Below are 22,491 nucleotides of genomic sequence, written 5' to 3' on the forward strand. Positions count from 1 at the left end.
AAGATGCTATTCATTTACTTGCAGGTTCTATTCCAGCACAGAGTGTTGGGAGTGTTGGGGCACTGGGGGTTGAGTTTCAACAAAATACAGTACCAGCACCTAGTTACCAATGCCTTGTTTTCACTTCACAAGAGAAATATTTGGATAAGAAAGAGCTCGAGTCTGACTCAGTATATGTTTCTAACTAACTAATGCAGTCCAACAATGAGATGCCTTATACAAATAGGTCTAACACTAAACAATCCAACGGACACAATTTCAGGCCAGATGTGCTGACCACTTAACATTTCAACAGTCAACACACACTGTGTGATATGTGTGTGTCGTCGTTTAATTCTAAAATCCAGCCTAGGCCTTGTCATTTACCGTCCGAATCAACTATTATAGGTCATTAAATAGGCCTGATAACATCAGTCACTATAAGCACCATAGATGTGGATCATTAGGGGCCTACTACACCTACTACATTGTTAAAGTGAAAGTAAAACTTAAAAGCAACACGTTCTAACATGTTGTAAAACTGAATGAAATGTCACGTTTTGAACACAAACAAAACAGCTTCTTTAGGTTTAGGCAACAAAACTACAACTTCTTTAGGTTTAGGCAACAAAACTACAGCTTCTTTAGGTTTAGGCAATAAAACTACAACTTCTTTAGGTTTGAATAAAGTTGTGATTTATCAAACGTATATCTTTTCGAAACTATTGGCTTACCTATTCAAGATAATATAAGGTGATGCGGAAATGACAGTAAAAATAGTCAAGAATGTTCATTTACCCACAAATCTGCTCTTCTCACGATTTATAGATAAGCCCTATTGAGAATCAGGTCGCGATGGTTTGTCATTTTTAAAAAGTTGGTCGCCAGAAAGAAAGTTTGGGAAACACTGCTCTAGTCAGTTGAGTGTTGCTGACAAGCTACAGCCTGATTTAGCTTTGTGTGCGGCGTTGGAGCCAAGGTGACTGTTTACTGACGAGCCATAATGAGAGAATATGCTGTTGAGATGTGAGTAAGCAAAGATGCCGCGGGATGGAAAAGCCATTAGTGCAGATTTTGAATAAAACAAGGAACAGAGGGAAAACCAGGAGGAAAAGCAAGCGTGACCTTTTAGCTGTGAGCTTTTAAAGCGAGCAAGGAAACAACCCTAATGGCCTTTTTTTTAGACTTTAAAATGTCAAAGGAGCATTTTTCCTATCAAAACACTTGACATGGGGGGGGACGTCATAGACATGCAATGTTATTTACAGCTACAGGATGACTTCACCCAAAACAGGGATTCATCACTCCTGTTGGGAACACATTTCCCAGGGACTTAAAAAAGAAGAAAAAAAAGACAAACAACCACTTGCTTATTTCCCCCGACTCTTCACTGCGATGCTTTGGCAGAGAATGTTTCAACCGTTAAAGTGTTTAGAGGACCTGGAGCCTAAACACTGTGAGAGTCAAACAGTAGAGGCTTGGGAGACGTTTTTGTTACGTATTTATTTATTCCTTTTTTAAACTCTGTAACTAATTCAGTTACATGAAGCGAGCCAAGACGTTCCATCGGATCACATTAATTAAATATCTATAGGGGAACACGAGAGAGGAGGAGGAGGGCTATTAGGTTCGTAAATACACCACATGAGTATTAAATGAAAACCATTTCTGCAGTCAGTGAGGCTCTGTGTTGTGTCATGGACAGCTCCTTAACAGAGTGACTGCTCCAGCCATCCTCCCAGGTACAGTAGGAGTGGAAGTGTACTGTACAGTGTGTGTGTGTGTGTGTGTGTTTGTGTTGAGGTTCCAGGTAGTTTTTTCTGATCACCATACAATATCCCTGAGGTCCACTAAACAGATTCCTCACATTGATAAAAAATACCACAGGGACACAGCGTCATACTCTGAAACCCACACTCACCAGAGGGAAAAACTATTTGGCGCCACAATATGCAACAAAGGGCTGAAACGCTAACAAAATGCCTGCAGCTAGCTAAAAAAATGTGATTTCAGCATGTCACAGGATTACTTTAGCACCCTATGTCTACCAGGGCTGCAGTTGATAAATAAAATGACGATGGATGATGATTAAGATGCTGAATTAGCTGTTAGCGAGCTAATGTTAGCAAGCTACTGTAGTTAAGGCGCTTGTAAACATTAATACCGCATAACTTTCTGATTTATACACATTCCACTACAACACAAGTGTCAAACATGCTTTAGCTTAACTTACAGAAATATAGTTAGCTTAAAACTGACATTTGGACTAAATGCTTGCTGCGCACGTCGGCATACTGACACCAAATTTGCACCGGAGCAGCGGCAAAGTGCTGCCATGAATCATCAGTAATTGAATTCCTCCCTCAGGCTGCGTTGCCACCATCAACAATAACCTAAAACCTTAAGGATACTTTTGGTGTACCTAACAGTGTGTTCCTGACACTAAAGCAAGCAGTAACATCCGTGACAAGGTCCGGAACTGCATCTATCCTCCCTCATCTCTCTTCTCCTCTCCTCCGTTTCTCCAATCTGTCCATCTCCATCCAAAGGGTTCAGAGTTTCCTACTTAGAGACCGATTTGGAAAATTCTGGAGAGAATCTACAGTACGTGTAAGTAAGGACCACAGCAATGCTACATGAGGGTGTGGGCTCGTCAGGTTCAGGTACAGTATAAACCCGCCTGCCTATATGTACGTGTATGCATGTATGTGTGTGCCGATATGTACATGTATTCTGTGAAGTTGTGTGCGTGTGTTAGTGTGTGTGCACTGAACGAGTTCGTTCTGAACAGGGGGGTCCCAGAAAAGCGGAAAACTGGCATGGAAGAAGGCTCCGCACAGCCAAGCCACTCATCTATTCTGGGCATCCAGAGCCCGCAGTAATACTACCAGAGGAGGAAAACAGAGGAGGACATGCCTGGATATGTGGTGTCCTCTGAGAAACGGGTTCACTCAGGTGTCAGCGAGCGGTAGTGTGTTATGTAACAACATAGTAACATGATTTCATCGCATAGAAACAAGGTTAAATGCAGTAAAAATAGTGTTATTCTACCAGTGAAAGACCATATCCTTAAACATAGAAACATGTGGTAGTTATTGCAAATATCGAGGGAGAGGTAAATGTCGTTGCAGTTTTCATTTGTATATTAATCTTTACACAAAACACTTCTGAAAACAAACACTTGAGAGAAGATCTGTTACAAACCTGTTCCCTTTATGTGTGTAAACCTCTTTGCTGCATGGAGTTAATGTCATGTTATTGTATGGAGTGTAATGTCACATTATACCTACAGTCAATATTATACCTACAGTATAGCAGAGCTTGGGGTTGACCAACCTACCTGTCACTGTTTTAGTTTTGACCGGGCTGCTGGCATAGTCCGAGGCCTGATTGGAGGGCTGTTTGGCCAGCGGTGTGCTCCCTACCGACACCTCGTCCTCTCTCCTCTTGGCCAGAGGAACTGAACCTGGAGTCTGCAATGACATCACAGCATGACTGAGCATCCATGAGGTCATGGGAAAGGAAATATGTGATTTTACTGTAACATGATTGCATTTCCAATTGAATATGCATCCATTAGGTCTTTAAAAAAAATGCTATTTTAACATCAGGAGTAAGAGCACAAATTATTCAAATATTGTTTTGTATTGTATCAACATTGTACTGTGTTAGTGAGGCCATGACCCAGGGATAACTTTAGACAGCTATAAAGATGTGGGTTAAACAGGAGACACAATGCGTAATGCAATACAATGCATAGACAGAGAAGCAGGCAGAGAGAGAAAGAGAAAAGAAAAATGCAGTGGAACACAACAGAGGCCTCCAAGACCAACAAGGACTAGTGACAGCTCCCTGTTTTTTTTGAGCAGTCTCCCATGCTGCTGGCAGGCCAAACACACACACGCACACACACACACACACACACACACACACACACACACACTAGCTGGCAGTGAGATGGCTGAAAGACAGAAGAGTGGAAGGTTGGTCTGAAATAAGGAAACCCCATTAGCATCAGCCAGCAGCAGCAGCGCGAGGCTATGATGCAGCTGCACAAGGCTGCAGGCCAACCACGTACTGCAGCCTGTGTAAACAGTCACACGCACACATTGATGCAGTTGTTTTTCAATGACTGGGTCGGGACCCAGAGGCTGGTTATGGTAAGATTAAAAATGGGCCCCCAAATTACATTAGTATTTGAAACTACTGACTGAGGTATGACGCCAAATCCTTCGAAGCTTTTTTTGCAACTTAACATAGGGTGAGTGAAATACTGTAGGCCAGTAGGTTAGTTGCACAAAGTCACGTTCGACTTGAAAATCAGATTCAGGTCTGTTAAAGGTGCAGTGTGTAAGATCTGGCCACATGCTCCAAAGAAATAAGGGGCAGCATTTGACCTAGGAGTAGAAGGGTCAATGAACTGTTTGCTGTAGTAATGTGACTAGTACAAAAGAAAATGACGATTGTTGTTAGTTGTTATGGTAACAACAGAACCCACGTCAGTGGGGCCGTAAAGTGTGTGGTCGCAGCTCGCCCGGAAGAGAACGGAAGCAGCTCCCGGAGACAGCTGGCTGGCTAGTTGGCTAGGTGGCTTGTCCCCAGGCGGGGGGACCGTAAAGACCCGGTGCTGCCGCTGGCCACCAGCCCGCTGTTCAGCTCATTTTCCGTAATCAGTGCAGCACCAAAGCCTGGCGGATCAAGCCAAAGAGCTAACCAGCTAGCTAGCTAGCTTGCTAATTCCACCACGCTTCCATACCACACTGCTTACAGAAAACGAAACGATAAAATGTACCTTAAAGGGAGATTTGTGAAATATTTAATACTCTAATAAATATGTTTAAGCTAAAATTCTGGCCATATCTTACAAATTGCATCTTCAGATCAGCTTGGAGGATGTTCAAAATATTCTCTAATTAGAAAGACACTTAAATACACCCATAGCATACACAAACACTGTATTGGAGGCTTTAACAACAAATGCATGTTTGGAAAAAAAACAACTGAAATATGGATTTATAGAGTATACATGACAGTAAAATACTGTACAGACAAACCATATGACTGTTTTGTTGGTTCATGTGTTAAAGAAAAATGCAAAATGGTTAAAAACAAATTATATAATTCAGTTTGTACACTTCATGGAAAATATGTGCTTGGCTACATTTGACTACTCAATGCTAAAAGCAGGTACCTTACCCAATGACCATCGCTCATTCCTGATGGATGACATAGTATGAGCTAACTCCTTCTACCGCACACACTGAGGGGCGGTGAAAACAGCCAAGGCAAATGCCTGTTTGGTTCTCAACCTTCCTTTTTTTCCTCTTATTCCCCCTCTTCATTACCCGCTTCCCCAACCATCTCCCTCTACTTCTCTGATTTGTGGCCTGTGAGTCTGTGCTCCCTGCTCGCTCGGGTAGTTTCAGTTGACTTTTAATTCCAACTCCTTCTCATTTCTCTGCACCTTCTCGATGCTGTCCTATGCTTGGTGATGTCTCCTCTCTGTTCCATACTCTTCTTACTCTACCCCATTCAAAGGTGTTTTCTTTTGTCCCTCCACACGTTCCTTTTCACCTCTTCTACTCTCTCTCTCTCTCTCTCTCTCTCTCTCTGTCTCTCTCATACCCCCATGTGCCTTCCCTCTCCATTGTTTGTGACTCCACTTCTCTCTGATACTTTCCCTTGTCTTCTCTTTCTCCCTCCCATCATCTTTTATCTGGTTTTCCCCCACTCCTCTTTCCTATGCACTACCAAAGCCCTTCCCATTCCTCTCTTAAAGCTTAAGTAGGCAGAACGTTTTTGGCATCATTGGGCAAAATCCCATAATAACGTTTCAGCATATTGTAATTCAAGTGTTCTGAGAGATAACTATACTTCTGCACCTCCTCATGGCTGTTTACAGGCTTTAAAAAATCTCTCTCCTTGACGGGAGAGTTTTGACCAATCACAGGTCATTTCAGAGAGAGAGAGCGTTCCTATTGGCTGTGCTCCGGCTGGTGGGAGGTGCTTGGTATTTCCTTGACAGATCTCAATATGGCTGCCGGGTCACAAACTTTCTCATTTTACAGCTAAACAGTACACTACAAGATGTATCTGACATTTGAGGCAAAGAATAGGCATTACAGTAACAGAATATTGATTCATATTTGATCAGCGCTGCCTGGTTTGACCGTTTGGTTGGAGTTTGCGAGTGATTGACAGCTGGCTCTCATAGACGGCAGCTGGACGGCAGACTCCAGCTCGACTATGACTGGTTGTTTTCCGACGGTCTGTGAAATCAGATGCCATTAGGAGCACCGGAGAACACAGAGGCACATTGTTTTTTTCAGATTACCTGTCTCATGCACTATTGTCAGGATATAGCGACTGTTTTATAAAAATATCTCGCCTACTACTGCTTTAATGTGACACACACGTCCTTCTCCCCTAGTCCATCTGTCCTCCTTTCCCATCATTTCCTTCCATCCTGACCCTAGTCAGTGTCCTCTCCCCTGTCCTTCACAGGCTGTTGTGTGGCCTTCAGCTGAAGGTCTAAACCAGCCAGGCCTTGAGAAGTGGCCCTGACAGGCAGCTGAGTTCACAGAAACACACACACACACACACACACACACACACACACACACACACACACACACACACACACATGAACACACGTTTGCTGCAGCATGTCCAAACACACACACACACACAGCAGCCACAGTTGTGTATCCCTCACACTGGCTGCAGTTCAACTCATAACATCTGTTTACCCCCGTACAGCAATAACCTCGAGAGTAAGGAGTTGGTGCAATTAACTCCCTCTCTCTTTGTCTGTCACACACACATGCACGCTGACAGCCCTTCCAAACTGCAGGAGGCATGAAACAGAGCAACTTGTAAAAAAAAAATAAAAAAAAATTAAAGTATTACAATATGATACTTTCATGTACTATATATATTTATGTGCCTTTATGGGGTGAACCTGTGCTATATCCCAGGCAATCAAACCGAGCATGTCTGCATGTGTGTGTATGTATGTGTGTGTATGTAGTGTGGGCACAGAGCATTCAATGTCCATAACCATCACCATGACCCCTGTCAAATAAATAGAGAGAGAGTGGATGGAAGACAGGGAGCAGAGCACATGGAAAAAGGTAGCTGGGAATGAGAAGCAATGGAGAGGGAGGGAGGGAGGGAGGGAGACATTTACATTCCCTTCAGGCTCTTAACTGGAGACGCTTAGAATGAGTGCAACAGTAGAATATGCTGCAGGTACTATTAATATTACTATTAATGCAAACATGTGAAACATCAAAAGGGAAACATGATTAAATGTTGACACAAAGGGCCAGAGAGAGACATTTTGTCTGAGAATTAGAGCTGTCGAAATTAAAGCGATAATAATGTTTTAACGCAAATTTGTTTTAACGCCTTCAATTTCATTGACGCATTAATGCACTCGATCTTTTGGAGGTTGTAGTGGGTTTAAGAGCTAGAGTGATGATACTGGTATCATATGAAACTAGAAAACCTAAGGGATCAAAGGGATTGGTACCAACCAGGTCATACTAGATTATTGACAAAGAGGCTAAAAAACTTGCGCTTAATTTTGGCGAGGAAAAGCTGGCCTGGCCCTTTTCAAAGGGGTCCCTTGACCTGTGACCTCAAGATATGTGAATGAAAATGGGTTCTATGGGTACCCACGAGTCTCCCCTTTACAGACATGCCCACTTTATGATAATCACATGTAGTTTGGGGCAAGTCATAGTCAAGTCAGCACACTGACAGACTGACAGCTGTTGTTGCCTGTTGGGCTGCAGTTTGCCATGTTATGATTTGAGCATATTTGTTTATGCTAAATGCAGTACCTGTGAGGGTTTCTGGACAATATTTGTCATTGGTTTGTGTTGTTAATTGATTTCCAATAATAAATATATATATACATTTGCATAAAGCAGCATATTTTTCCACTCCCATGTAAGAGTATTAAATACTTGACAAATCTCCCTTTAAGGTACATTTTGAACAGATACAAAATGTGCGATTAATCATGATCGAACTATGGACAATAATGCGATTAATCATGATTAAATATTTTAATCCACTGACAGCCCTACTGAAAATGTGAGGATCAGGTACCTGCTTTTGCTTGCTGCTCCCTCTGTGAGGTTGGTACAACAGCCATGTGCAGAAAACTGGGTCCACGTTGACAGCTATGCCCTGGACACTGACCAGCAGGACTGCACCTGGACAACACAAGAACACAGAACAGAGATTTAATAATGCAACTCTCAAGACAAAGAAAACGAAAGCCATGATAAATGAGCAATTTTTCCAAAAATAAAAGACTAAATAGGAAAGGATATACTGTACATCTGTCTTGCCTTTACAAAATCAACATTACCGCTGGCAAACACAGGCACGTTGTTTGAAAAAGCACTCAAGCAGTGGTTTGATACTAAACTTCAGCGATCAACACTTCAATAGCAACCAGATCAAGAGGTCTGAACTCACATAGACAAAAATATCCCAATGCTGCAAAGTAGGAGGCACATCGATACGGATCACTGAAATCAATGTAAGGTAATAACCAACGAGTGAAAGAGACTTAGGGCAAATCTGCTCAGATTGAGTGTCAGGTTCTTCCTCTCCCGCGCAGTTTACACACTGTGTCCTAATGACCCGCTGGCGGGTATCGAGCCTGCTTGTTGGAGCGCAGCGAGGAGCACAGTTTGTTTCAATTGCCCTGTTCAAAGTGGTATCACACTAAGCCAAGAATAACGTTTTCTTTTGATAAATTTCTATGAAACTGGAGACCTTCTCTGGGTTTTGGTTTACTCTTAAATAATAATCTTTACCAACAATAAGCGGGCCCTGAGGTAATGCATTAGGATTCTATCAATAATGATTCCCATGCCGGCAGGATTAGCGCAGGGTCTCTGGCGTGCCGTGGAATGTCCCAGCATGACGATAGGAGGATGTTTCAGCTCTAGAAGGACTTTCGGCAGTTTAATGGAGCTTTGGACAAGACCCCCGTCTTCTGTTTCAGGCCCCGAGGCAAAGCTGCGAGTGTGTAAGTGTGAATGTGTAAATGTGTGTGCATTTCACCTCCGGCAAAGCCTGATTGCCTGTTTCTTTGCCGGACATTTTAGTGTCTCTAAAGCATGGACAAAGCACGATTACGAACCCTCCCTCGACACACACGCATTTTTGTTACACCAGCTCTCCGGCTTGGCAGGAATCGCTCCCTCCTCCATTATTCCCTGTGAACAATGCAAATAAAACTGCCCTAATTTGCTCCACTTTTACAACGTTCAGTGATTTGTAGCCTGTGAGCCTGTGTGTGTGTGTGTGTGTGTTTGCAGTATCAAGTAAATGTGTATGAGTGAAAGCATGAACGATGTGAAATGTGTGTGTGTCAGTACTGTCAAATATGAGTGTGTGAAATGTGTGAAGTCTGTGGTGTGTGCATCTACAGTACAGTATGATATAGTGCATGCATGTACCAGTACTAGTGTCTGTGTATGTCTGATCATTATCCAGGTGCACCTCAATCCTGAGTAATGGTTAAGGGGACACTTTCTCATTGGATCAAGTCAAACTGAGATACATTTCTTCCTTTATTGCCTCATCTATTTTTCTTTACTTTCCATCACTTCCATCTTTCGGTGTCTCCACTGGTTCCCTATCCATGTCTCCCCAACAACCATCCTTCCTTGCCCCCCTTTATCCCCTTTCACCCCTCTTTACCCTTCCCTTATGAAACCATACCTCCACCCTTCCTCGTCATCCAAGACACCCACCTCTCCCCCCTCCTCCTCCTCCTCCTCCTGACGAAGAATCACAACCTCAGCCCTGTGGCTTGAACTGCTACACCACAGTGCGGCTGCTTAATAGGCTTTGGCTGTGGCTGTAGTGCTGGGGCCCGACTTCCAAGTGGTTTCATCATAGCCCAGAACAGCGGGAGCCGTATAGGACCCAGAAGGCTGGGAATGGGCTGAGTAGTGAAGATGTATTCAATAAATTGACCCTAAATTGCGGTCTATGGGATGTGCAGCGAGCACGACAAAGCACATTCAGCAGAAATGAGTCATGGCACAATAAATCATATGACTTAGTAGATGGATTGTGTATTTAACAGTTATTACAGAGATAAATGAGCAAATAAAAAGATATAAAATGCCTAATTGCAGATAAGTCTCCCAACCCGAGCTGGCAACACAGCATCAATATGTATTAAAGCCAATACAGACACACTAATACTGCCACCAACTTTTTTTCATTCTAAACTTAAGGTGGAACAGTCACAAAGAAAATAGAGAGTGGTCACTTTTGGTGGTGGTGGATGTTCTGCAGTGCCAGTAGGGATGCACCGATGCAATACTGGAGTGGATACCGGGCCGATACTGACTCAAATAGCAGGTCGATCTATTCACTTCAATTCTATGTTTGTATACAATATACATTATACACTGGAATTTTAGTTCTTTTGACCAATTTGTTGCTGCATTAAAAAGGTTTTCAATTGAATTGTAATTCCTGTTAATTTTGAAGGTTTTTTACCAAGTTGCAGGAGTATGATTTAATAACATTCAGTGTAAAATTCTATCTTTGTATTTATTTGTTACATTTTGTTTTAAAAAGTTAGAAAAGCGATGTTTAAGTTGAGCCTGATCCGGCCACTTCCACACAGTGAGGCATGCAGTTTACTAATTAAACACTGGTATCGGATCGGTACTCGGTATCGGCCGATACCCAAAGCCGAGGTATCGCTATCGATATCTGGACTGAAAAAGTTGGATCGGTGCATCCCTAGTGCCAGCATGGATGTATAAAGAGAACTGGATACAGCGTTGGAGGCGGGCTCCTGTTCATTCCTATGAGAGTTGCTCAGAGGCGCATGAAGCCAAAATGGCTCGACTGCCGAGTGGAAAAGTACCCGGATCTTCCGGCGATCTTCCGCATCCATTTGGCCCATAGAGCAGTAGCGTTTCCTTTAACTCCGCCTCCCAGCCCTCGGTCCAGCCTCGGTCTGGGTCTCATTCACATGAACGGAATAAGGAAAATAACTCTGGACTCAGCTATTAGTGCATTTTACAACCTTTAAGACCTAATGGTTTAAATAAGAACTACTCAAGTATTCGTACTGGGAAGTTGATTTTGTTTTTGGGCCCAACGGCATCACGTGACGGACCAGGAAGTTGTAAGTCCACCGTTTGGCCACTACGAAAATTTGCATCAAAGCCCGGAGCTCTTCCTGTTTTTTTGTGACAGAGCCAGTGCAGAATGTCTCGTCATTGCCATGACCAAATACAACACACAAAAACCCACACATGTAAGTTTCTATTATGACAAAATTGTCTCATCATCAGCTGAACGGAGCTGACTTTTGACTGTATTAAAGTCTAGTAAATCGGTTGCTTAAATAACTGGCATTGTATCAGCAGTGTTTAAAGTGTCATGCCAGCAGCTGTCATCTTATTGTGGCTGCGTGTCACGTCTGTTTGGCTTCTGCCAATGACAGCCATGACCGTTTTGATAAATCACAACACCACTCAAAAAGCTCTCTTTCTGAAATTAACAGAGCAAACAGTCTTTTCTCTCTCTCTCTCTGTCTCTCTGCCAGTTTGACAGTGACACAGAAACAAAATATGTGTTGACCTGGCTTACAAGGCTTTGAAGACCAAGGCTTTTACCGTCCACGCTGTGTTTTCTTGTTTCATCACCGTGTTGACATAACTGCCGGAGAGTGACACCTCCTTTGAAGCGCGCAGCACCATGAAACGGCTTGGCATGCTTAGAGGGCGACCTCGGCGGCAGGCTAACTGTTGTTTTTCTCTGCTCTAACAGGGTGGCATGTGGGTAATTACAGAAAGTGATGACAATGATAACAGGGCTGTTTTTCTTACTTCCTAAATGATTCCTCAAGAAAACACCAGAAGACCGCTCAGTGGCCTAGACGCTGAAAATACACACAACCGCAGAATGTCCGTGCAGGCATCATCTGTGAAGACACACTTACCTTGACTCACCCACAGTGGACCTATTAATGTCAAAGGTGTTTTTTTTTTCTTAAGACCAGTAGACTTAAAAGAGAGCACGGGGCTGCTGGTGTTGTTTTACGGCTGTCTGACATCAGGCTGCTCACAGCCTGGGGCTACAGTAGAGCATTAGACCAGACTGGGAGAAGGCCTTTAACCTTTAAGCCCTGTCTAGGTTCTTCCGTCAGTCTCGGTAATCTATCAGCCACACATCTTCCTGTCTTCATATTGTCTTTTTATCAGGTTACGTCGTTTATACATTGCCATTTTTTAATGCAAAATCTGCTTTTGTTCAGCCACCGCAAGCATGAAATTCAATAAAGTGGGAGCGGTTAGGTCAGCGCAAGTTCAAAAACCAAGTCCCACAGTGGAGACCAAAGCCCTGATTGGGGTTAAAGAGGGCACAACCTCCCGACTACGGGGCCATGACCCCACCGTCAGAGTTACAGACAGGCAAAGAGAGGTGGGGCGAGCTCACCCTCCACCCCCCAGGTAGACAGACGTGAGGGGGCGGGGGGGATTCATGTTCAAGCCAGCTAATCGTCCCCCTCAGAATCGCTTCATTGTTGGACAGCGCTGGGACCCCGCGTCCAGCTTCTCCAACAGAAAATAAATAAATATAGCCCGGCCCGCGTCAGCCAGATGACTTCTGACAGGTTTGGTTAATTTTGAAGCCAAGTAGCAAAACAAAACATTACGCCAGCGTGCGGGGCCTACGCTGTCTTTAATTGCTTTTCCGATGAGCTCATGACTCGAAGGTGTCCTGGAGCGAGCCGTGCAGCCCGACAGGTGTTCTACTGGTGTGTGTGTGTGTGTGTGTGTGTGTGTGTGTGTGTGTGTCGGTGTGAGTGTCTGTAACTATGAATGTGTGTGTGTGTGTGTGTGTGTGTGTGTGTGTGTGTGTGTGTGTGTGTGTGTGTGGGAGAGCGGGAGAGCTGGAGCTGTTGACACCACTGAAAAGGAACTCAGCTGTGTGTGGGTGGGTGCAGGGAACAGCGAATATGTTGTGTGTGTGTACATGCTTTGTGAACATAAGGAAGTGTTTCTATTTGTATCCATGTGTGTGTGCGCTGTAGGATAGTGAACAGACACCGAGTCATGTAGCCACACACCTTCTTGCTCTCACACACACACTCTTGCTGTACTGTTGTTCCCCTGCCGTGCTGTGACCCAGCGGCCCGGGGGCAATGCCGCCGCAGGAGCCCAGGGGCTCAGGAAGGACACAGGCAGGTTTGACTGGAAACAGATCCTGGCCTACGGAAAGCCTGCTCTCACTCTGGGCCCATACGACTCTCTGCACTGGATGCCGGCATGTGTGTCCGTGCATGTGTGTATGTGTGTGTGGTTTTAAGAGAATATAAGCGCATATGCGTAAGTGTGCGTGTGTCTTTCAACATGGCCCGACTGCGGTAGCCTGCAGCTGACAGGCTAGACCCACCTCGTAAAGGTTGACTACGGCTGAGGGTACAGTAACAGTAATAGGCAGGAAGAAAGCTGGAGGGTGATTCAGCCGGGCCAGCGAGGGAGTCAGCGTAAGGCAGACGTAGAGAAAGATGGAGTGACAGAAGCAGAGAAACACCTACAAACACACTGAAAGACAGAGTCACAGACACACATTCAGAGAGAAAAAAAAACAGTGGAAGACAAAGACAGACAGAGACAGAGATAAACAGAGAGAACATATCCAACAGTGGATGATGAGAAAGTAAAAAGTCATTTTCCTAATCTACATGATAAGTGAGTAGGCCTCAGAATTTGGCCATGGATCTGTATGATTTATGGGATGACTACAGTAAGTCTCCGTACATGCAAAGTCCTGTGAACCGGATATATCACACGCACAGCCAAGTCTGGATAAGCAGTAAAAGCATGTGAGTGTGTGTGTCTCCATTACATGCATGTTGAAAGGTTCACGTACATACACATACACCCACTACATCAGTCAAAACTGTGTATGTACATGCATGCATGTGTATAGAGCAGAGAGATGTGCACATGTCAACACGTGTACATGGATGATTATGTATGTAGTAGTGAGCACAGGGCTGTATCTCATCCCCGTTCCCATCAGGACAGAGGCTCCCTCTTTCCCATCTGCTGGGTTTGGTGACTCATGGTTGCTAGCTGTGGACTTGACACATTTCTCAGGCTAAGTCCAGACAACAGCGCTGACCCTGCTGCAGTGCTGTTGTCTGGAGAGCTTTGGGTGGTGCTTGACTCAACAGTAGCAATGCTTTCCCTGTGCATGTAAGGGCAAGGGATGAAAGTATAGGCCGGTACAGTCCGGTACATACAACCCGTCACTCACGATCGCATTTCCAACAAGAAAACACATCTGCTAACATCAGGTCAACATACAGTTAGTTACCTTCGCCAAGGAGGTCATGTTTTCGGTTTGGTTTGTCACTTGAGTCGAGTCAGTGCAGTTAAAGTCACGAGTTGGGAGTGAGAATGTGTTGTTATTACATCCTGTAGGCCTGCAGGTGAGCTCGCCGCATCTGCCCCCAGGAGTGCTCTCTTCAAGTCTTCCCGTGCAAATCAGCACTAGTATTTTACAAATACCAAGAATATTCCAAGAGCAGTAACGCAACCTTTGTGTCTGCCCTTAGTCCCTTCTCTTCTTTCAACGCTCTCCAACGGGACAAAGCTACACCAATGGTGATGCGTGTTTGTCCTCGCCGCCCATCGCTTTCTTTTTTTGACTTGAATCCTTCCTCCGAATGCCGAGTTTCTTTTTTTTATCTAGAGCATCCACTCCAGAGACTTTTCTTGGACGCTATTTAGGATTTTCCGCCATAGCTTCCGCCATACGCCATGGTCTCTCCCCCCCCCTTCCTGCCCCCTTTAGCTTTGGCTGGTTGCTGTAAAACACATCACTTCAGGTGCGCCACAGACACCACAACTCCAAATACAGAGAGCTTTCCCTGGCGGCGATAGGCTTAATCAACATTGTGCACACTCGTTTGGCAAGGGCAGACATTCATTTATAAATAAAAGTCCAACTCTCCAGCTTTAAATAACGTAAAATGGAAAACACACTAAATATTTGACCAATGAAAAATTGACTTATGCACATCTCTATTACGTACTGTCGACCAGTAGTGAGGCCAGATGAGGGCTTGGAAACAGCAGCTCGGTCGAGCTCCATATGTTGATGAGAGGCTCTGTAGCCAAACATATCTCCCTTCTAGTTGATTCCTTGCCTTCATAAATCCACAGCAACTCTCGTGGTGTTGAAAAGACAACCAGACAGTGCACAATTGGTGCCTGTGCCCCTGCTGAAACCCAAGCAGGCCTGATTTGGACTACTCCAGCTGTTATCTCTCTTCCTATCCTCTCTCCCCTACACCATTTCTCTGATATGCCCCACAAAAATACACACTTTCTGTCTCCCTCACTTCAAATCACACCGGAGGAAAATGCTTTAAGTCACGACCAAATGTGACCTGGCCCTTGACAGCAAGATAGCTAGCCTTCTTAATGAGAGACAAAACAGACTCGGTCCTGATTGCATTAATGTATCATTACCGTATCCATCATGGACATACAGTGCACTGTGTGAACTCCAAATGAGCCCCAGCGTAATGTAAGAGAAACAGGAGAGACACTTCTGAGCTCATTAAAATAAACAGACTTCTGCTTCTGCTGCTGCTTTCCCACAGACAGTTTCAGTTTTGCACGGTTACCTTGAAAACTCCTTATCGCTGCTATCATTCAGCTGGCTCATGGGCTTTCTCTACAGTTCAAGCTGAGTTCTCTCAGTTTGTCATGAGGAGAGGGGGGAGCCAAGCAATTTAATGTCTGTCATTAGCTGGGGTTCCTTCCAAGCATTTCAATATGAATTACATTGTAAGAAATAGAAAACCCTAATGCAAATGGCAAAATGTGAGGTTTACTCGATATTGCATAATGTTTCATATACTCTTGAGGCTAAAAAAGTCAATAAAGATGTTATGTAATTAAAAAGCAGAGAAAATACTTTGTCAAATAGATAATGATGGAGGAAGGCAATCCAGGCACTCCAAAGTCTACCAAATAACCACAAGGAAGGAAATAATAAAGGTGCTAAATGCAAGATTGGGAGCTGAGCCGGTGTTTGCCTGGGAGGGAACCGGAGGGTGGGTTTTACACTTCCGCAACGACGCTGTCGGACGGGACGGCGTTATTAGCTGTAACCACCGTATGAGAGCAGTGCAGAGCGGCCATGAGCTTCCCAGCATGCTGCCAGCTGTTTTTTGCTACAAGCCTCCAGATGGTGGTTGTCCAACCCCATCTTCTCCAGTCATCTTCTTCGTCTCTCTCCTCGGAACCACAGCTTTCATGGAGAGCGTGCGGGACAACTGAGGACGAGCTCCTGTCTTCAATTACCTTCAAGTCCCTGCACCTCTCTGCAGAATCTCTGTTCTCACAGTCTTTCAGCTTGGCCTTTTGTCAGTGCAGTAGACTTCGTAATGATCTCAGTGACAGATCAAAGTCCTCCGGCTGAGACTCAGGGTCACTCAGGAAGCCGGGAATGCTGCGCTGAAGAATTTGACGTTTGCACGGCAACATGCAATGGATCCTCTCCTTTGGTCTGTCTATGTACTGTATCTATCTGTCTACCAGTCTGGCTGTAATCCAGTCAACTGCCCTGTGTATCTCTGTCAAGCAATTTCTCTGTTTGGTCCATAAGTCATTTCAAATACTCTTCCGATTTTGGCCACATCTTAGGTGATAAACAGTCACTGATGAGGCATTTTTGCACTCTGCTCCTCTGAGATCAATAAAAGAGCATAGCCAGAATGTTCAGTTCATTACTGCTCAAGTTAGCTACCGGGTTCTTAAATTTGTTCCAAAGAAAACGTAGCTGCTGCTGCCAGAAATGGGGGGAAAGAAACATAATTTTCTGTGTTACACCAGAGGATTTCTTCCTTGGAAAACCCACACAACACCAAGTGCTGAGAAAATTTCTTGTAAAAGCCTTCAGGATCCATCGAGGGAATTCATATTTTCTTAGAACAAGTGAAAATAAATTCAATTAAAGCAATTGATTATGGCTTTAACAAACGGGTGTTTTCACAGAGGAAACATAGCAGCAGGTTTGCCAACTCTGGTAGTGCAGTTGGTTTCCGTAAGTATTATACTTTATAGAGTATTACTATGTATACTATATATGCATGTGGGTGCAACCGCCCTTTACATAGTACTGTGTGCATGTGTGAGAGTAAATAAGGTAACACTTTATACTAACCATCATTTATAAATGGTAAATTTATCGTTAATTAGACTTAGTTAATAGTTATTTCACTGTTAACAAACAACAAAATGATAATTAATAAAAATTTACTAATTATTAATAATAAAGTTTTTTATTTTAACAGTTTATTGTTGTACACATAACATTTGATATACTGTATATACAAGTATTTGTTAATGGCTAATAATTGGTTTGTAAACCATCTATAAACATTATTTGGATGGCTATTATAAAGTTGCAACTGATGATTAAAATACATTGTTAAATGGTTAATAAATACTTTGTAAAGCATCTATAAACATTACTTTATAAATAGATAATAGTTAATACTTTGTCAATGGTTAATAATTGGTTTCTGGTCCATCTATCTATGTAATGTTTATAGATGTTTACAAACAATTTCTTAAAGGTTTACAAATAATTTTGTAATCACTAAAACATACTAAATATAGCATATCAAATATTATAATAATTATCTAAATAATATCAATAATCTTATAATTTGTGCAAAAAAACTGCTAATAAATAGTGTACTAATGTCATCAGAATGTAATTGTTTTCGTCTCTTATCAGCTATGATAAAATATAGGATTTGTAAACTAATTATTTAATATTACACAAACTAATAATAAAATAACAGAAATTATAGCATTACTAATAGTAAAATAACTATAAACTAAGTTTAATTAACTATCAATTTGCCATTTATAAATGATGGTTATTATAAAGTGTTACTGAAAATAAGTGTGAGCAGAGATTTTACTCTCTATTAAGCTCAATAACTATCACTGTGTCAGCCTCTCACATTTCCGTGAATGTGATTTTGAACTTTCTCTGCAAACCAACAGCAGAGTAATAAATAGAGGAGTTGCATATCGAGAAAGAGAGAGAAACGTGGGGAGATGTTTATATGAAATAGCTAATATCACTTAACCCCTGCTCCTTCCATCTATCTCTATTTTTCTCAGTCTCAGTCTCTGTGGGACCCTCTCGGTTCCCGCTCCCGCTATCCACCTCATCCTCTTCTTGCTTGCCACAGTAGATTGAAGATTACTCCTCTTAAAGACAAAGCCTTAAGTGGTTGCACATTTGAACCATTTAGCAATTTGGTCTAATGGTTTCAGGATGAGCTATTTTAGCTGCAATGCAGGGACGAAGGGGATAGAGGAATGGAAGGGGTGTAAAGCACAATGAGACCCTGGTTCTGATTGGCTGGATTTCCTGATCCAGGAAGGGGGTCACTGCGGTGTCAACGCTACGAGGGATGAGCTCAAACAGAGATAGGATGATTGCAACTGAACAATTAGAAGTTAGCAGATGGAGAAACAATACACCGAGACATGTTAGAAAAGTAGAGAGGAAGATTGTGTAAAGCTGTTTTAGATTCACAAAGGAATTGTGTTAGAGTAAGGTCATGGCTAAACTGATACAGTGGGCCTTTTTTTGGTGGATTAGGACAAACAGAGGGAGCTTAATGCTCTCTCACTGGTGTGTCAATTAAAGCCCCCCTCCAGTGTATTTTGACATTTCTATGATATTTCATATTTATTTAAGTCATTTCCAGACTATGTTGATAAGCCACACTGTTTGCCAATTTTTTTTTGCCAAATAACTCAACAAAAAAAAAAAAAAGAAGAAGGTTGTTGCTAAAATGGGAATATGACGTATGATGTTATCCTCCAAGCTGCAGGCGCACTCATGCTCATTTGAGTTTGAGCAGCAGCAAACGAAGAAATCTTTTTATCTGTCTGTCAGTTTGTCTTTCTAGTTAGATAGCTAGCCCAACTTGTTGCATTAGCTAACTGAGGGGTTTCATTATATTTAATTTAATATAAGTGCAGTCAAGGCAGTGGATTATAAAAAAATTCCACCAGCAGGATGAACACATCACACTGCCTGTCTCTCTCACTCGCTCTCTTCTTTACCGTCTCCTCCTGCTGGAGATAAATTAACAGAAAGTAGCCAATACCGGAGGTTTGCGGGCCTCTGACAGGTCTGGACAACGAGGAACACAATTTTCAGCCCAAAAGAAAACAAGAGAAAAGTCCTACTAGAGAAATAAAGTAATTTCTGTGCAGCCTGGTGCGGTGTCGGTGCTGTGAGATTAAGCCAGACTGGTCAGAGCTGGTGGACGGTGAATCTCCAAAACGTCACGAAACTGCATTTCAAACGGCAGACCTTGACAACATGTCTATCCGTTCTCCAATGCGCTGTGGCCGGCGTGCGGCGGTGCGGCTCCTCGGTGGAGCAGCAGCCAGACGTCCGCCGCGCCAGGAGGAGACGGTAAAGAAGAGAGCGAGTGAGAGGGAGTCGGTGTGTTGCGCTAATTCTTGTCTCATTTGTGGTTTGATTAATCCGAACTGGGTGGAAAAACGATGCAATTTGGTTGCCATGGTAATGAATTACGTATGACTATTAATCACACCCCATTCTCTGTTTGAGAAAGAACCAAAAAACAGGAAGTAACACTGGCTGGAGGGGGGCTTTAACCCCTAACCCCTGCATGAAACTTGGAGTTACAAATTCCATGAGTCTAGATAACAGATAACCATGACAGCTCATGAAGGACATGTAGTTTTATCTGTGTGTGTTTCTGTGTGTGTGTGTGTGTGTGTCCTGAAGCTTCAGAGGAAGAGCTCCTTTTGCATCGTCGGCCTGTAATTAGTCACCGTTGAATGAAGCCATGGTTTGAACACTCGTCACTGACAGCAGACTAAAGGCAGAGTGCGCGTCTTGTTTTTGGAGGATGTCACTCATGTCTGCACACACACTGATGATAAGGAAGAGGTGTTTATACCCATCAGAGCTGTATTTAATACAGTCGTACATCACACATACAGACAGACCAGTACTCGTACACGCACACAAATAAAGAATGCTTGGGCCACCTGCAACACGGGACATCCGAGTTACTATCAGCTGCCCTACATTAACAAACCGCGGCACAAAGGCAGTGATGAGTCAGCTACTCTAAACACACTTCTCCCCAGACTGGCTTATTGCAGACCAACAGGACAGATAGGGAGGAGAGGGAGATGGGGGGAGACGATAGGGACATGGAACACAAGGGAGGGGACAGGACAAGGAGAGGAAATGATGGGAGGAAAGAGGTGGGTTAAGAGAAAGGAAAGAGAGAGGGAGGGAAGGCAGGAGAGATATATGGGGATAGGGAGGAAGAGTAGAAGAGAGGGAGGGAGGAAGGACAAGTCTTTGAAGGTAGAAAAGCAGCAGCAGCTGCCAGAGAGGCTGCACTTATCCTTCAACCTCTAATCTGCGAGTTATCATCAGGACACAGTCTACATCTAGAGGGACACCCTGTTGGTTCAGTTGTCTCCCTCTTGCTGTCTAATTAGTAAAAAAAAAATGTACGATTTTGAAATAGATTTTTTAATGCCAGAATCAATATATTTGCTTTATTTGAGTCTATGTGGAGGTAGAAGGAAGTTACCACTTTTATTGGTGTAGTCTGAATAACGTAACGTCATATCCGTTCTGTATCCGTCAACCAAAACAAACCGCAGCGAGCCGCAACAAGAAAGTAGGAAACGGCGGAGGTTCCACGTGGATACGACCTGCACCCTCACATGTTAAATCCAAAGTGGTAAACACTACACATACAGTAACGTATGAAAACACTTTGGGTTTCACACATTGCAGGAAAAGTAGAGCTAGACATCACGGCTAAAGCTGCATGCTAACTCTGTCATGGACAGGAAACGTTATCGTATCGCGGTACCGTGCAGTCAAGCCGTGGTCATATGGGCCGACGCTACAACTGCAGAGCACCTATATACTGACATTTATGTTAAATGCATTCAAACGGCCCCAATGGAGCTGACCATGGATGTATAAAGAGAACGGAGCTGACGGGAGAGCTAGCGTCGAACTTGGTGAAGTTAGAGGAAGTATACAAATGTGACTATGTCCGGTTTTCAAAATAAGGTGTTAACAAAGGGTACTGTATATACAAAATACATATATGGAAATAAGATTGATTGGATTATATTCACCAGAAATTTAAAACATTACATGTCCCTTATAAATTAAAAAGAAAATACCACTAATTTGTGAGGGAAATGTGTATTAATAAATAATTCCTGACAATGATTGAAATATTTGACTTCAGGATATCTCTGACTACATACATGCTGAAAATCAAACATTTCTACGGTATTAATTTAGATATTTTCCAAAGTAAAAGTCCCTAGAAGTGTATGATTTGACTTTTTCCAATAGTCTAGTGTTAAAAAAGTTAACAAAGATCGCAATAAATCGCAATATCGAATCACAATACTTAAAAATCGCAATACATATCGAATCGGCACCCAAGTATCGTGATAGTATCGAATCGGGAGATAGGTGAATCGTCCCAGCCCTACAAAGCAGGGCTCAAAGACAGACTCATTAAAATGTTCATATCAAGACATGAACACACTATGCTGATGCACACATGACACACATACTGCGGTCAGGCAGAACTAAGACCAGCGCAATAATGGACTTATTCTGGAGACTGTTGTTCATCTGGTAACACCACTGCACCATTCCTTATACATGCAATGCTGAGACACTGCAGACGGTGAGAGCAGCAAAAAGCCAGCTCGCCAACAATCCATCTCCCGTCCATTCGGATGTTTGTCGGCCGATGAAAAAAGGGAGATGACATATTTGGCCGTGGCGACGGGACAAATCCCAAGGTGATCCAAAAAAGACCAACATAAATGTCTCCATGGGAATCTTAAACTTGATGAAAATGTTTTCTGTCTAGACTCATGAAATTCACAAAGGAACAAGAGTTTTTTTTATCCCCCACGCACCTTGAGAACTAGTGGCCCACGCAACTTAAAGGAATGTACTGGGAGAGTAGGAGGCATGCTGCATTTGACCCAGAGTATTACTTATCATAATTAACCCTTAATGTTATCTTCAAACACACTCTTTCAACCGGGCTTTCACTATGAGAGATGCATTATTCCATAGAGTGATAATGAATTGACATCGTCCACCACTCCACCAGCAACAGTTAGAGCAGGAAATCTGAACCGTAGTTGGTCAATAATCTGTGCAGTAGCATTACGCAAACCTCCACACAGTGGAAGAATGTATCCCTGCTCTTTGGTTACAATCCACACCACACATTTACTCCTCAGACCAAGACTCGCAAGAAAATAGCTTGTGATATCAGAAACCGTGTTATTGCACGAGCCTCCCGACTCAGTATTATCACTAACAACTTTATAAGGCAAACCTCGTGGT

The 22,491-nt window shown here is 43.2% G+C and overlaps 1 protein-coding gene across 6 annotated transcripts in view; it reads right to left on the reverse strand.

Annotated features, from left to right (window-relative positions):
* Positions 1-22,491, reverse strand: part of vps13b (vacuolar protein sorting 13 homolog B) — a 394,723-nt gene that overhangs the window by 230,691 nt on the left and 141,541 nt on the right. For 5 of the 6 annotated variants that reach the window (XM_074654548.1, XM_074654549.1, XM_074654550.1 and 2 more), the window contains 2 exons: positions 8,098-8,204; positions 3,320-3,452 (listed from right to left, as the gene is read on the reverse strand). In XM_074654548.1, the coding sequence (XP_074510649.1) occupies positions 3,320-3,452; positions 8,098-8,204 (240 nt within the window). Of the gene's footprint in view, positions 1-1,453; positions 1,568-3,319; positions 3,453-8,097; positions 8,205-22,491 lie in introns of those variants that run through there. The other variant, XM_074654553.1, reaches the window with a different exon arrangement.

This window comes from Sebastes fasciatus, chromosome 12, assembly GCF_043250625.1.
Source record: "Sebastes fasciatus isolate fSebFas1 chromosome 12, fSebFas1.pri, whole genome shotgun sequence".
NCBI lineage: Eukaryota > Metazoa > Chordata > Actinopteri > Perciformes > Sebastidae > Sebastes > Sebastes fasciatus.